The 15,320-nt window shown below is 36.7% G+C and overlaps 3 protein-coding genes across 4 annotated transcripts in view; 1 reads left to right on the top strand and 2 right to left on the bottom strand.

The window, feature by feature from the left end:
* Positions 1-2,958, top strand: part of phactr1 (phosphatase and actin regulator 1) — a 31,679-nt gene extending 28,721 nt beyond the window's left edge. For both annotated transcript variants that reach the window (XM_055056100.1, XM_055056095.1), the window contains exons 11-13: positions 959-1,099; positions 1,600-1,676; positions 2,253-2,958. In XM_055056100.1, coding sequence (XP_054912075.1) covers positions 959-1,099; positions 1,600-1,676; positions 2,253-2,268 — 234 coding nt within the window. In that variant the 3' untranslated portion in view covers positions 2,269-2,958. The remainder of the gene's footprint in view (positions 1-958; positions 1,100-1,599; positions 1,677-2,252) is intronic.
* A 215-nt stretch (positions 2,959-3,173) lies between these two features.
* Positions 3,174-9,359, bottom strand: tbc1d7 (TBC1 domain family, member 7). The gene is made up of 8 exons (XM_055056107.1): positions 9,153-9,359; positions 7,904-8,023; positions 6,821-6,901; positions 5,939-6,129; positions 4,537-4,674; positions 4,248-4,393; positions 3,628-3,757; positions 3,174-3,529 (listed from the first exon to the last, which is right to left on the bottom strand). Exons 2-8 carry the CDS (start codon positions 8,013-8,015, stop codon positions 3,443-3,445), a joined length of 885 nt encoding a protein of 294 aa, XP_054912082.1. The 5' UTR covers positions 8,016-8,023; positions 9,153-9,359; the 3' UTR covers positions 3,174-3,442.
* Positions 9,360-11,941: 2,582 nt separating this feature from the next.
* Positions 11,942-15,320, bottom strand: part of LOC129368747 (desmoplakin-A-like) — a 29,792-nt gene continuing 26,413 nt past the window's right edge. The window contains exon 25 of the mRNA XM_055043852.1: positions 11,942-14,964. Within this exon, the coding sequence (XP_054899827.1) occupies positions 12,610-14,964 (2,355 nt within the window). The 3' untranslated portion in view covers positions 11,942-12,609. The remainder of the gene's footprint in view (positions 14,965-15,320) is intronic.

Below are 15,320 nucleotides of genomic sequence, written 5' to 3'. Positions count from 1 at the left end.
ATTAGATGAACCTGATTTAACCTATGATGCTTTTTTGGGCCTTGTAGATTTTCTAAAGTAGATTTTAGATTTTCAAAGGCCGACTTGTTAAAAGTGGAAAAATATCAAAATTTTACGATTCAATACTTTGTGACGTAATATTTAAGATGTGGACATTTTTGTACAAAGTTCAGCAATCAGCCTTAAAATACTAAAAATATAATAAAAATAGCTTTAAGATGGAGATATTTAAAATAGAATATCTGCACATAATATTTTAATATTGGTTTTTGAGAAGCTAACATTGTTAGCTGTTAGACAAATTCAATAGGATTTTAAAGAACACCTTAACAATCAAACACAGTCAGAGGTCCATCAACTCTTGTGTATTTATAATAGCTATTGTTCCAATTAAGACCAAAACACTATTCAGTTAAGTTATTTTACTATTTAATGAGAATTTAGACGGCTGCTTATTTCCCCTCAAAATAAAAGCCGATCTGTTGACCTATTTTAATTTTAGGCTCTTTGCTTGAGATGATTGACCATCCAAACTTTGCACATTCAACCCCAAATGTCTGGAATCAACAAAAACTGCTTTAATTACTTGTCTTTCATAAGAGCTTCCTGGACTCGGGTGTTGAAAAACATACTTATATACTGGTTCTTCCCTTTTCAAAGGACACAGACAGAATGGACAGATTACAAATTGAAGCATGTAAGGATTTGATGAAAGAAACGTAGCGCTGGTTGAGACAACTCAAAATTAGTGTTTTCTTGAGAGTGTAGTTCCTATTGCATTTAAAAACATGCAACTTCAGCACAATAAACATCAGATTGAAGAGGTTTACACACAATGTGAATCTAAACTGCTTCTATTAACTTGGTGGTTTCCTTTCACTTGAAATGAGTGTGTAGTTTTGGAACTTCATTTCTGCTGCAAAATGTTTCTTCATCCGTCTTTTCTTCCACCATCCAGCTCAGCAACAGGCCCACAGTGGAGGAGCTGAGGGAGGCCAAGATCCTCATCCGATTCAGTGACTATGTGGAAGTCGCTGAAGCTCAGGACTACGACAGGAGAGCAGACAAGCCATGGACTCGGCTAACAGCAGCCGATAAGGTCCAGTTAAAGCACAAAATCACATCAGAACTGAAGCACACATTACTGTAAAGTATTTATTTGTCATCCGGCAGCTCCAGACTCCAGACTTTGACTAGGCCACCTCATAAACTTAATTTAGGTTTCTTTAAGCCATTGAGAAGTAGGCATGCTAATGTGCTTCGCTGGAATCATTGTTGCATTACCGAAACACATTTATTTTGGTACTTTGGCTGTTCCTTGGAAAACTGCTCCATTTTTTAACTATTTGTTGTTAATGACTGTGAATTTCTGGAGACACAAAGACTTGGTTTGTAATCCTTCCAAGAAATAAACCTCTTTCTGTGTCTACCCAGTTTATGTTTGTCTGTGATACAATTAGTTTTATTTGAACCTTTAAAGTGCAACAAAAAAAAAAAAGCTGCAGATATTTAAGAGGAAAAATATTTCACAGCAATTTTTTAAAATAAAATCTGGATTTATCCTGCTGTATTCATTTCTGGATTTCTGTTTGTCCTCAGGCTGCCATCAGAAAAGAGCTGAATGAGTTTAAAAGCACAGAGATGGAGGTGCACGAGTCGAGTCGCCATCTGACCAGGTTTGTGAAGAAAACTCAGTTAAATGACGCTGCACTCCTCGGTGAAAGTCCTGCTGTTCTACCCGACACGCAACTATTATCAGAAGTTTTGAGTTCCACTTCGTCAGCCTCAAGCTGCTGACTCTGTGCCTGATTGTTAAATCATAATTAAAGGCAGCCAAGCATGAACGTTCCAATAACCTTCCGAACTGGAAGGTCCTATCAGGAAACTTCTGAAACCGAAATTACTTTTTGCTGCCAGAGAGGAGCAGCAGAGACGCCGCTGCTTTACTGTTTGCTCATAACCCAGCAACACAAATGAGGCTGCAGGAAATGTACAGCGTTTAAGAGGAATGGCTGTAGAATTGCGCCGCTCATGGTAGTAGCATGTTGGAGTTGCTCTGTTATATCACTTTTGATCATTTTCCTTGGTTTAGATGTTGCAGAGTTGCATTTGATAATAAATATTCCTTTTAGTGTGGATGCTGTGCAGCTAGAATTCTTGATCTTTACCCAGAAATAAATATTAGATATTTCATTCAAAGATTGAAAATTTAGTTTAAGTAAATCATTTTTGTTTATCTTTCCCATCTGCAGGTTTCATCGGCCGTAGTCTGCACTTCTGCTGTCGCTTTTTTAAGACCTTAATCTTGAAAAAGTATCTGCTGCCCTCTAATTGCTGATCGGCATCAACCTGTTTGAGTCAGGAAGTAGGAGCAAAAACTTTGAGATGTTGGAGGGTTATGGGGCTGAAAAAGAAACAAACTCAGAACTGTTGTTTTCCCTCTATGGGAATTTTAATGACTTCTTGATATTCAAAAGCTTTTAACTGTCATTTTTATGATGAAGAGGAGGAAATATTTAATTTTGCCACACTTCTGATGTTGGGAAATCTGTGCCAAGTTTGTGGAAGGGAACAGTGTTTTTTTTTATTTTATAATCATGTTTGTTGGTGTTTGGAGGGAACACATTAATCTAAAACATGAACCAACTTGTCCTGAAATCAGAATCAAAAACCAAATCGACTCCCAGAAATTTGACTCTTTAACTCGCTAGAGTTCAGTATTCTGCAGCGTCACTGTGCCTACAGTAGTGTTTACAATAAGTTTTGAATTGCTAAATGACTATTTAAAATTGAATACTAGTTATTGACGCAGCTAAATGACTGAACTGTCTGGGATCCGCCTTTTTAAAAATAAAACGTGAAACCTGCCACCTTACAGCTCAAACTGCATCCACAAATTTGTACTTCTGACTGTGTTACTGAGGGTTTATTTAACTGTGTGTGTGTGTTTTTTGTGTGTGAATAAGAGTCAGTGTTCCTGCTGCCTTTTGTATGTTTGAAACTGTTTTGGGAGGAAAAATATTCTCAGACTTCTAAGAGGATGTACATAAACCGAAAGGATTTTCAAATGTTCTTTTTGTAAACGGAAAACTGCATGTTGATATTAATTTATTGTGAGTATTCAATGATGTATGGCATTTCTTAAACTAAAAAGAAACTTCTAAAAAAAAATGTATGTTTGTGTTGTGATTTTAATTAGAAAGAAATCCACATCCATAATTGGTAGTTCTTCAGTCTCCATCCTGACTTCATTGTCCGACCCTTTACAGTTTGTTGTGTTCTCAGTTGGAGGATGACATCCAGAAAAATGTTCTGGAATATTCATCAAAAGAGGTGCCTGATGAGTTTGGGGTCAAGTTCGGCAGAAATGATCCCATCAGACAGAATGCTGTGGTCTCCTGGTAGGAGGCAGGATTCCTGCTGCAGTCCTGAGTCTGCTTGTCTACACGGCGTGGTTCGGGTTGCCGCAGTATTTCTGCCACAAATCGATGGCTTTAGTGACGATAGCGTCTGTGTTTTCCTGAGGTATCTGGAAGAGACAGATTAAGATCTTAATCAGAGGCATGTTAAGTTTATATATATAGAAAAATTCATAAAATATGTATATATATATATCTTTTTTCTTACATTACATAGGAACTTAACCACGCCCTCTGGCCGGCTGTTGCCCATCAAAATGATTTTATAGCTGAGCAGTATCTCCAGGGCGACAAAAACCAGAATCTTACAGGAGCCACTGATCACTTTGTCCCAAACCCTGTAAAAAACCCCAAAACAAAACAAAAAAACTTACAGGTCTCAGAAATAGTTACAGGACAATATGAGCCACAGGGAATTATTCTGGGTATCTTCAAGTGATCCAGTAAGCAAAAAAGAAACCTTTTCTAATAATTAAAAAAACAAAACAAATGATAAATGATTAAAATTTACAATTTTAATAATTATGAATTAAATAATTATTCAAATTTTAATAATTATGAAATAAATATTCAAATTTTAATAATTATGAATTCAATAATTTGTGATTATTGAATTAATCAATAATTCAATATTCAATTTATGTAAAACAAGTGTTTTACTTGAATTTATATATAAAAAAAAATATTGTAATTATAAATTAATCCCAAACTACGTTTCCTGTTTCTTAGTTTGTGTCAAGACCACTATGAACATTTTGTCAAAAACCTGTGAATACATTGTTACACAGTCCCGGTTTGGTAGGATTGGGGTGATGGCTGCAAACTGACCTCTGCAGGCTGGATTCAGGCAGGCAGCCGGCGAAGCAGCGCTTGAACCACAGGCTGTACGGCAGCTGAGGCAGCGCCCCGATGCTCCTAAGGTGGTTCAGCAGCCGAGGTTCCTCCTGACTCAGATAATGCTCCAGACTCTTTGGCTACAACAAAGCGAACCGCCAAAATAAGAAGAAAACTGACAACGGTAAAATGACTTATGTCATGTCTTAAAAACACATTCAAAATTTAAATTCAGCTTAAAAACATGTTATGTTTTTTTCTCGGAGCCACAAGTAACACTTACGAGGTGAGGAAGCGAGTCTCCGAACTTAATGTGGAACTGATTTATAAAACACTTGATCAGCCAATAGCAGTCGATGGAATCATCAACAATCTCCTCCATGGCTCTGCTGATGGCCAGGAAGTCTTCATTCTCATCATTCTGGATATGAAACACAGCAATATTTAACAAAACAAACCTTGGTAGGTGCTGGAGTCTCCAGCATTGCAGTGTGAATTTACTATTATGTCAGACTAAATTTTTCCTATTTTACATCCTTTAGTATGATCAAGATTATTTCTATCATTCTAATAGATTTGGTGATATTCTTAGGCTCCGTTTGCAAAACCTATTTGTAGCTAAGCTTCACCTTCACATAATTTACATGTTTTCACCTCATAATGCCATCTATTTTGTAAAATGCACCAGTCATTCCCGGAGTAAAACATCCTCACAATGGAGGGTGGCTGTTATCAGGTATGTAACCATGTCTATTTCGTCCCCTCCAAATACAACAGTGCAACTTATCGACATCAGACCACTCAACCAAACATTTTCATTTTGCTCCTGAATATTTTTGCAAACTAATCTGGTATTTTATGTTAGTTTTGGAGTGTTTTTTTTCTTTCTCATTCTGTAGTTTTTCAGCCTATGTAGGAACAGAACTCGGTTTACTGGATGATCTCTCACTAGCTTCATCCAGCTTCTTCGCAAGGCCTGTTTGCTTTTGTTGCAGCATTGATATGTACATTTTACCTCTGAGACACACACTCTGTCTTCATTCTAAACACTATTATGGGGCAACATTGTCAAATGTTTATTCTTGTGGCTACATGTTAAAACAGAAGAACTTTGCATCATAAGGCTTCTTAGCTTTGCACCAAAGAATGAATCCGCCTTGTGGACGTTCACTGTTCTCTTCCTGATATATTTGCAGATTTTTAAATTTTTTTTATTTCTCCATAATGTCATGCAAACATGTTTAAAGTGTTGCCTTCATCCTTCAGCAGTTCTAGCTTGATGCTTTGGAAGAGTGGGGCAAGAGGTTTGCTGTTTCAAACACATTTTGGTTTGCTGCTATAAAATCAGGAGTGACAAGCTGGGGGATATCAAACCTCACTCCCATGACAAATCCAAGTATGTGGGGTTTGCTTCTGCAATTACAGGCACCAATGCTTTTTAATTTAGTTAGTTAATTATGTCTTGATAGCTTTCACAAACACATCTTTGAAATATCTGGTTTCAGCTGGCTATAACTCAGTATGTGGCTAATAAAAAAAGCTTCAAATTCCAAGTATGACGGATCTCAGCTTTAATTACGTAAAATCTTGACCACAACTGAGCCATGATTCGAGAACTCATTTCCTGAAGATAAGAGTTTATGCAGCTTCAGTTCAGCGCTGATCCACAGTATGTTACATCTCACCGGCGGTAAGGTCTCGGAGCATCGTGGGAGCACCTGGCTTTCCAGCTGGAACATCCGTAGGTAGATGTGGGTGGAAGGTGTAGATGAGTTGATGTATCTCATCACTTCCAAAGCTTCCACAATGTCCTGGTACTGCTCCTTCCTGTAGCCTCCAACCAAAGAGTGAGAGTCACTGTGTGGAGGGAGGATACCTGCAGGAATAGTGACAATCACAGACTGGGATGGAAGGTGAGATATTGCCACTTTATAACCCATCTACACAACTATACTTCAAGAAGGCAATTAATCAAAATTACAGCTATGAGAAAAACTAAGAACACTCCATGATTTGACAGCTTGTAGAATAATTTTAAGCAGCAATGGCTCATATTCGGTGTTTTGTGACTAGCTTTATCGGTCTCTCACGTCATTATGGAGGTTTGCTGACATCTGCACAGCTTTCTAAATGTAGCCCACACAGCACTATCCATCAGGATGAAACCTGGACTTGGACTGGACCATTGTAATCGCTGTCCTGTTTCTACAGAAGACACTATTGTCAACTCCATGACAGAGTCATCATGATCATCATTCCTCCACCACCATGTTTTGCAGTCGATGCTCTTCATTCTGGCCAAACATGTCCACTTTGAGTTTTTTTGCAACTTTCATAACATTACATGGTCTGACCTTGAGATAAGTTTGTTGGAAAATCTATTCCTGGACGTATTAGTAGAGGTCGTAAATGTTTACACTTGAAAATTACTTTCGCTGAAGAATCGATCGACATTAGATAGTTTGGAAATTGACTTTTATCCTTTCCTACACAGATGTGTGATAACAGAAGCATCTCACAGCTACTTCCTTCTTAAATACTTTTCCCATGGGTGTGTGGTTTCTTACCCAGCAGCACCTTCCAAACGTGGATCCTATACATGGACGGGAGAGGGAACCTCTGACTGAAGGTGCTCAGTTTTTCTAGATCTGCAGGACAGTAAGATTTTTCAGTTGTTTTGGTTAGTTAATAATCTCTGACCAATACGACATATATCAGCATTGTATATTGTTTTCAGTTGTGCTACACAAACTCCTTAATAAAAAAAAAAACCTTCAAATTTTCATCAGTTTTACCCATTCATTTAAGCAGCGTTTCAATAATAACTGTAACTGCTATTCACCTGTCAATAAATATAATTTTTCCTCAGCAAAGCATTGTTTTAAAAGTAACACTATCTCAAGAAGATGCAGCACAATATATCACACATATTTTAGATCAACACAAAAAAAATCTACTAATAAAATTGAATATTTACTCCAACAGTATATTACAGCTTATTTTCCATTTGCCAAATGTTCATACTGTTCCAATACTCAGTTCTGTAGTTTTATATTTCCATCAGTTTTTATGACATTATAGATATATGTATACAAGATGCTGCTAAATCTGCTCGCAAATCAGAAAAAGTTGTAAAGGGCTATTTCAGTTTTTTGTTATTTGGACAAACTCAGACCATTTAAAATCTTTAACACTTGGAAACAAGACAGGATTAGCGTAGATTAAATACAGATCCTACAAATCAGTTTGGAATCAGCAAAACATTCATTTCACAAAATCTAAAAAGGAATTTTAATCACGTGTTTAGCATCTAAATCAAATCTAGTTAAAACCAAAATATTTATGAGTTGCATAATCTGTTGTGAAGTGGCAAAGCAGAGGTAAAGATAGAAATATCTAGAAAACCCCAATTTTTTGTAAAATTCATATTTCTTTCTCCCTTTAGTTTAATTGGAAAAAAAGTAAAACTGCAAAATCTTTTATTGAATAAAAACTTTTATTTTCTTCATACCCATCTAACTTAGCCACACTTGGGAAAATACAAAACCAATTCCATAATTTTCAGGGCCGTGTAAGGAAGTAATGTTCCAAAGATCCCCCATCTGGCATGTGTGTTTCTGATATGTTTTTGTTTTAAAAGTGTTGCCTACCCAGTGGATTGTCCTTGAGAAGTATTTCCAGTGATTTTTTCTCCTCCACTCCTCTGAAACCCACTTTTTCATAATACGCAGAACGAAAGTTTCTCTGAGGGTCATCAGCCATGATGTAACCTGTACAATCAGATCCAAAAGCAGACATTTTTAGTAGTTCTGTTTACAATTTACAGTGACCACAATTCACAGTTTTTAGATTATTGTGTAGCGTAACAATACGTATGAGTGGTTCATTGGAAAGAGCATTGTTAGAGCAAAAATTGAAATCACTTTTATTATATTTTTGCTATAACATAAAACAGTTATCAAACTTCTTTTCCTTATAATTACACAGAAATCTCAAAATCAATCAGCAACGGATCAGAATCTGCCAATATTTCCTTGGCTCTAATATTTTATTGGCTCATTACTAAAAAAATTGATTTCCCTCCAATTGTTTCATTATACAAAAAATAAATAAGTCCTTGATTTACAAACACATACTTTAAATGCCCAGTCAGGATTTCACTAAAATTCAAATAAAGATCAGCGACATTTGACTTGTAGGTAGTCAAATGTCGCTAGGTAGAATCTTGTAATTCTTTAATTTTCAGTTGTTTTTTTATTGCAAAGAAACCTGGACCACATTGTTTCTCTTTTATGACTGGTGTCTGACTTGAAATCATTTTATCAAACTAACTATCCAACTGGTAATTAAGTAAATAAATAAATGAGACAGAAAATGATGAAAGTCTCTTTTGTAGGGTGTGGTTCTCCACAAACACAAACCTGCAGTCTCAACTATGCATCAGAACGTCTTCAGAGAAAGGAAACTGCAGCTGTGAGTATTACAGCTGAAATAACAGTGTTCTCCATCATAAAGCACGTTAAGGTGGGAGGCTTATTTGGAGTGAAGAAGGCTTTGAGGTGTCAAGAAGGGGCCAGAAAGCAAAAGCACTGTATAATACTGAGGAAGGTACAGTAGTGTTGCAGTGCAGAACTTGCTCAACACTGGGACCCAATTTTCAAGTGGGTGCATCAATATGCACAATTAAGAACAAAACTAATGGCCTTTTCAAACTGAACAATCAATACAATATTTGATGACAATCTGTGGTTTTTCCAACAGAAATCGTTGAACCTGTGGTCCGCAAACTCACCGAAACTTACGGAAACTCTGCCGATAAGATAATGAATGTCTTGATGTGCAAGGGCAACGAGAAACAATATGTAAAAACTACGTGACATGACAACATAATCGTCTCACCTTGGTGTACTTCACCTCCTCTCCAGTTTGTTGTTATCCTCAGTCCAACATTCGTTGTTTCTGGCTGTGGAGACCGAAAGCTTGAACACGTCACTTTTAAAACTCGAAATTTTAAATATCTTGGTTTTATTCCCTGATGTTCACATTATCTGTTAGGCTACTGAATTAGATTCAACTGGAAGTTGTTGCTTCAGATGCTAAAGTGAAAATTACCATAAGCCACTGCCGTATAGAATACAACTTCCGGGTACTACTATCAAAATAAAATCCTCAAGCGACTTGTTTATGTTTAATCAATATCGCTAAATTTCTATTTTAAATTAAAAGACACTTAAATATAAATACATACATTTTATCCAGCCTGCGAGCTAAATTTAGCTTTTAGCTTTTTGTTTTTATCTCACAAATAGCTTTTATTTAGAAGGTCTGTGACGAAATTGAAGAGGCAGGTCTCGGTTAGATATGATGCATTTAATTTGTATCGGATATTCAAAATCTGGGGTAGAAAATATCTAGCAACTTCGATGCTAGATGTTTACAATCAGTACTACAATTACTCCTTTCACTAACGAGAAAAAATATTTTTTTAGATGTTCCTATTTTATATAAAGAACAACTTGTGTACAGTTCCCTAACTTTTTTTCTTCCTTCTTTCTTTCAAACAAAAAAGGGCTAATTTGATTACGTTCTAGTCAATTTGAGTATGCCCAAGAGTTTCTGAAATGTACAAATTACTAGGGCACAGAAGATGTCTTCAGGTAAGTGGTCCCAGTAAAGTTATCTATAACACCTCAACTGCGTAATTTAACAAGATGCTGAGGAGGTGCCACTACTTCAACCAGGTATGCATGCAGCTGTCTCTCTATGCGGGGCAAGCAAGTACAGATTTTGAACACACCAAGCATGCAGTGAGTGGACTATGATTATACAAATGTTCGTAAGAGAAATTTAAGACAGAGAGGTCAAGTTTAGATCTGAGTGCATTGTGAGTTAAAGTTGGTAGAACTACTGTATTTTGCTGTTTATTTACATTTGTGATTTAAAATGGACTCGTGATGCAGTGGTGCCTTCACCAGGATGTACCTCATTTCTTGCAACCGTGGCTCGCATAAAACGTGTTTGTGAAAAACACAACTAACTTTATAACTTTATAGTAGGTTAAATAGAGTAGAACTAATTATAGCTTTTAATGAATATGTTGGATGATGTTTCATAACTTGTAATGTCTTCACAGCTAATTCACAACTGTCTGTGCCACAATATGTACATACTGTATAACGTTGCAATTTGCACATTTGTGCATGAACTATGCACAAATGTAACTAAAGTTCAAAATTAAATAATACAAAATAAAACCACAGTTAGCCACTCAGCAAAACATCTGCAGTAAAGCTAACATTACAAGATGGTCATTAATGTGGATGCAATATGAAATTGTTCTGGTTCAGTCATGTTTGCTTTGTCACACAATGGGATGTTTGACTGAAAGAGACTTTTAAAGGTGCTTTAAGCATTTATTTAACATGTACTCTTTAACTAAGCAGGAGGAGGAGCTTCAGAAGAAAATTTGTGATGTCATGTTTTGAAATGTAAAATGCATTATTTAGTACTGCCCATGCTCACCTACCTGTCCAGGTACCCACCACTGAACAAACATGACCTTTGAACTCTCTTCCTGTCCACAGGAACGAGTGACTTTAATTGTTCCTGATCACATGGCAGCTTCAAAGATTATGTACTGCATCACACTCTTCAAAAGGGAGGATTTTTTGGACATTCGGCTATGATGGCATGTAACAGACTTAAAGTTGGTATGACTATTGATTCAACATAATGCAGAAATTGATAAATAGATGAAGAATTCATCTTAAGAAAATTCTTTCAGTCAGAAGCTATCAAGACATTCCTTCCTTGGAAAGTTGTTTTAGTTTTGCATTGTGACATGGTGTTTGGAATACATAATAGGTTTAACAATTCATCTAAAATAATTGTGAAATTTTAGAGCTTATTGACCTGACAAAACTTTTCAATACAATTTGTATTCTTTAAGCACAAATTGCATCTCACACTTCTCCTGTTGCTGCATGAAGAGTAAACAACAGATTATGTTGTACCCAAAATCTAAATTAGTTAAAACTAATTAGCACACTCCAATTTCCTCATGAAATAAATCTGGATTCAATGAATTCACAAACCATTCAGAACTATGACATTGATTTGTTGGTGATTACTTGAAGTAGTTTTAGCTTAATTCTTTAATCTTTTTCTCAGTAGTTTTAGTTGAGTGTGTTACTTGCTTAGTGAGTTGGTTGAATAAAATGTTTCAATTGTGAAGTTGACATTATTTTTTAATAAACATTTGTATAATTGAGAGAAGTTGTCCATATTTAGTCCATATCTATGTGTGGCATCCTGCTGCACAGATAACATCAGTTCTAGACTTACGCCTTCAGCTATTATTATTTTAAAATCATTCTAGCCCTTATTGGGCAAGATAATAACTGAGACTGAATTCTTTGACTACATACTTAAACTTTTTTTTCTATAATGAGAAACGGTGCTTGGACTAAGTGATTTTTAAAAATTTAATTACTAGTTTTATTATTAGTTACAATAAGCAGTTTTAATAATTATTCACAGCCAAAGTTGTCTCTTTCTAAAGCACAACATTCTTTTTCTGATATTGGCTTAAGCGTACTGTATGTGCTTGGGTTTTAGTTTTTTACTTTAATAAAAAGTTTTGAATGTTCCAATAAAACTGAGGAACAAGCAGTAAATTACACAAAAAATAAGAGAATACACATGTCTTTAATGTGTTGAGTTATTGTTTAAGAAGAATCATGCACAAAAATGGTTTTAAATCCACAAGAGTACAAACTCTTCTTTAATAAATGATGGTAACAAATTAAACAGCGCATATAGTGCTAATCAGGAAACAGAATCCTTAAAAAAAAAGCAAAAAACAAAACCATTAAACCAATAATGTCAACAAACATATACCCCATAAAACAAACATAGATCATATTTTGATAATTCATGAAACAAAAGCTGATTATAGGAATTATTCAAAATGAAAGGCTATCCATATAACATGAAACTTTGGAAAATTATATTTTTGGAACAGACCATGCAAAAACAAATATGGCAATAATTTTAAGAATTATTTTGAGGATACCAATAGTCGCCATAACACATTTATTTCCTCTCAAAATACCTTATGGTGGTTAATAATACTTTTGTTGATTGTCACAAATCTGTTCTTTAAGTGTTCTTCATATCTTTTACTTGAAATGCCAAAGGCAAATTAAATCCAAATGCAAAATAAAGAACTAAAAACATTTCTACTGGACAGAAAGAAAATATTTAGTAAATTCCCACATACTGACAATATTGTAAAAACGATGATTTAATTTGCAAGAAAAGTGGATGAATGTAAAGATCTTTGCATTTTATGGATTTATCTGGTAGAGGAAAAGCTGGTAAAGCTAGTAAAATTATATTGTGTTAATGATGAACCCAGATCCAAACTGCTTCTGCGGGAGCCCCTTTGTGAACCACTTCTGGATCCTGTCTTGGATCCCGGGGCTGAAGCAATGTTGTATGGACTGCTGATACCTCTAGAAGATACAGATGAGGCCTGAAGCATTTTCACCCCAGTACCCTCTTCAACTAGGCAGTTATCAAGTACTTCTTTGTAAGAAATTCTAAGTTTGCTTTTGGGACATGTCAAATTTTTTGTGTGGTTTTTGACATCCAGGAGCTTTTGTGCCGTTCTTGAATCCAGCCAACCCATTTTCAAAGCATCCTCAATGCTTCTTCTACAGCCCTTTTCGGGGTCATAAAGCCCCCCTGTTGCAACCTGGAACTCCAGAAATCTCTGCCCCGCCTCATATGGTAGCCACATTTCCTTTATGGCCAGAGCAGCAGACAACTTCCTTTTGGTTTTTATATCCTCAAAACCAAAATAGGCTTTCTGGGCAGGTTTTAGTTTAGTCACCATGTCATTAGCTATTAAACCTATTTGGGAAGCCTCTTGTATGCTGACCCGCTTGCCATCTGTGGGATTCACAATTCCTCCAGTGCAAGCTTGGGCCTCAAGCAATCTCTGGGCTGTGATAGAATCTACTAGACCCCGATTTAAAGCCTCTGTGATAGAAACTTTCTCTACTGCCTCTGTGTCAAAAACGGCTCCTACAGGCTCCACCTCGCCAACTGGTTCAAGAGGAGAGGACAGAGTGATCGATATATGGGATCCCTGCTTCATGGAGTCTGAACATTTTTCAGCAACAATGGTGGATGATGAGCTTTTCTCTATGATTGTGGTAGTTTTTGTTGTAGTTGTTTTGGTGAATGTAGGAGATAACGGTCTTGATACAACAGTTGATGAAGAAAAGGATGAGGAAGATGATGTAATTGATGGAACAGGGACTACTGATGTTTTTGAGTTTGATGATGTTACTGAAGATGAGCTTAAAGAAGCTGAAGTTCCTGAAGTGGATAGCATCGACGACAATGATGACGATGTAACTGATGATCTTCCTGATGGTTCTGGGATTACGTTTGATGATGATACTGATGATGATGAAGCTGATTTGTGTGTAGCCTGATTACTGATGATGTCTGCAAATTCAGTGATGGTGATAGCTTGTGAACGATACTGCTCCACGACAGACTGATCAATGACTCGCTTTTCGAGCAGGTCAGTGACGTCATATTTTTTTCCAGTTGACCTGTCATTGATAGCAAACCGGATGGAACCATCTGGAGCAGTGATAGTGATCTCTTCCCACTCACATTCTTGTTCTGACAGCTCCAGGTAGGTGTCATAGTCAATATACCCTTTGTTGTATGCTTCACGTACTGTCATCTCTTTATCAGTCTCTGGATCCACAATTATCACTCTCCTCTTTCTTACAGTGTTCTTTTTGCTTGATTCCTGTTTCTTCTTGTCTTTGATTGGCAACAAAATAAGCCCAGTGTTCTTATCTGAGATACAATGTTTTTTAAGTTCCAGATACGTCAGGTTTTTCTCAGTGTTGGGATCAAAGAAACCTTTAGTGTCATCACTTTCATCAGTCAAGATCTTATTCATTTCTTCATTAAAATAGCCTCTTTGATATGCAACATTCACATCAATACGATGGCTGTGTTTGGGATCAATGATGCCTCCACTGGCAATCTGGGCCTCCAGAAGACGAATGCCATGACCCTTCTCCACTAGACCATTCTCTATGGCCTGAAAGAGGGAGACTATCTCACCTGTTACAGGCATTTTGTAACCGGTAACAGCCTTTTCTGCTGAAAGCAGTTTTTCCTTAAACTCTGGTCCAAAAAGCTTTCTATTGTAGGCTTCAGCAACAGTCAGAAAGAGATTATTGACAGGATCAATCATAAAACCTGATGCAGCTTGGGCTTCAAGTAGTTCTAGAGTAGTGCCAGGTCGCAGAAGTCCATTCTTCATAGCTTGATAGATTGATAGTACTTTATTACTGGCTTCATCATAAACTCCTGCTATACAAGTAGAACCTCCCAAGTATGACCTAAGTTGATCCTCAATAGCTTTGGTTGTAAGCTTACCTGCGTTCAGCTGGTCCACATCTGATTTGCTTAGCAACTTTGCATCAACCAGGTCTGTGACAGACACTTCGCGTCGAAGTCCCCTTATAGTTAATTGTGTAGGTTTAGGAAGAAGCAAAAGTCCAGTGCTGGGATCAGATTTGCATTTTGTCTTCAGTGATGCATATGTTGTTGGTTGTTGAGTATCAGGGTCTAGATAGTACTTGGGAGACTTATTCAGTGCCTGATAGAGGTCCTCATCAATAAGACCCTGTTTCATTGCAATGTCTTTAGGTAGGAAAACACTGACAATAGGGTCCAAAATTCCACCAACAGAGTCCTGAGCCTGAAGGATCCGTAGTGCAGTGTCTTTGTTAATTATTCCCTTTCTCATGGCTTGGCCAGCTGACAGAAATTTGGCATTAACTGGATCTCGATACCCAATAGCAGCAGTTTCAGCTGAAAACAATATTGATTCATCTTCTTTGTCGACTAGATCTCTGGCACATGCTTCTTTTACTGTATATTTCTTATTTGTCCTGGGGTCAATGATGTTACCTGTAGCTGCCTGGGCAAGAAGAAGTTTGTTAGCACTGTCAGCTGATATGATTT

The sequence above is a fragment of the Poeciliopsis prolifica genome, unplaced genomic scaffold (genome assembly GCF_027474105.1).
Source record: "Poeciliopsis prolifica strain line A6 unplaced genomic scaffold, Auburn_PproV2 SCAFFOLD002, whole genome shotgun sequence".
NCBI classification, from domain to species: Eukaryota; Metazoa; Chordata; class Actinopteri; order Cyprinodontiformes; family Poeciliidae; genus Poeciliopsis; species Poeciliopsis prolifica.
This window is presented reverse-complemented; position numbering and strand designations above follow the sequence as displayed.

Coding starts and splice junctions, on each gene's coding strand:
- tbc1d7 (XM_055056107.1), bottom strand. CDS start 8,015: ATGGCTGATGACCCTCAGAGAAACTTTCGTTCTGCGTATTATGAAAAA. Junction 4,675..5,938: donor GCTCCGAGACCTTACCGCCG/GTGAGATGTAAC, acceptor TTTCATATCCAG/AATGATGAGAATGAAGACTT. Junction 4,394..4,536: donor GAGACTCGCTTCCTCACCTC/GTAAGTGTTACT, acceptor GCTTTGTTGTAG/CCAAAGAGTCTGGAGCATTA.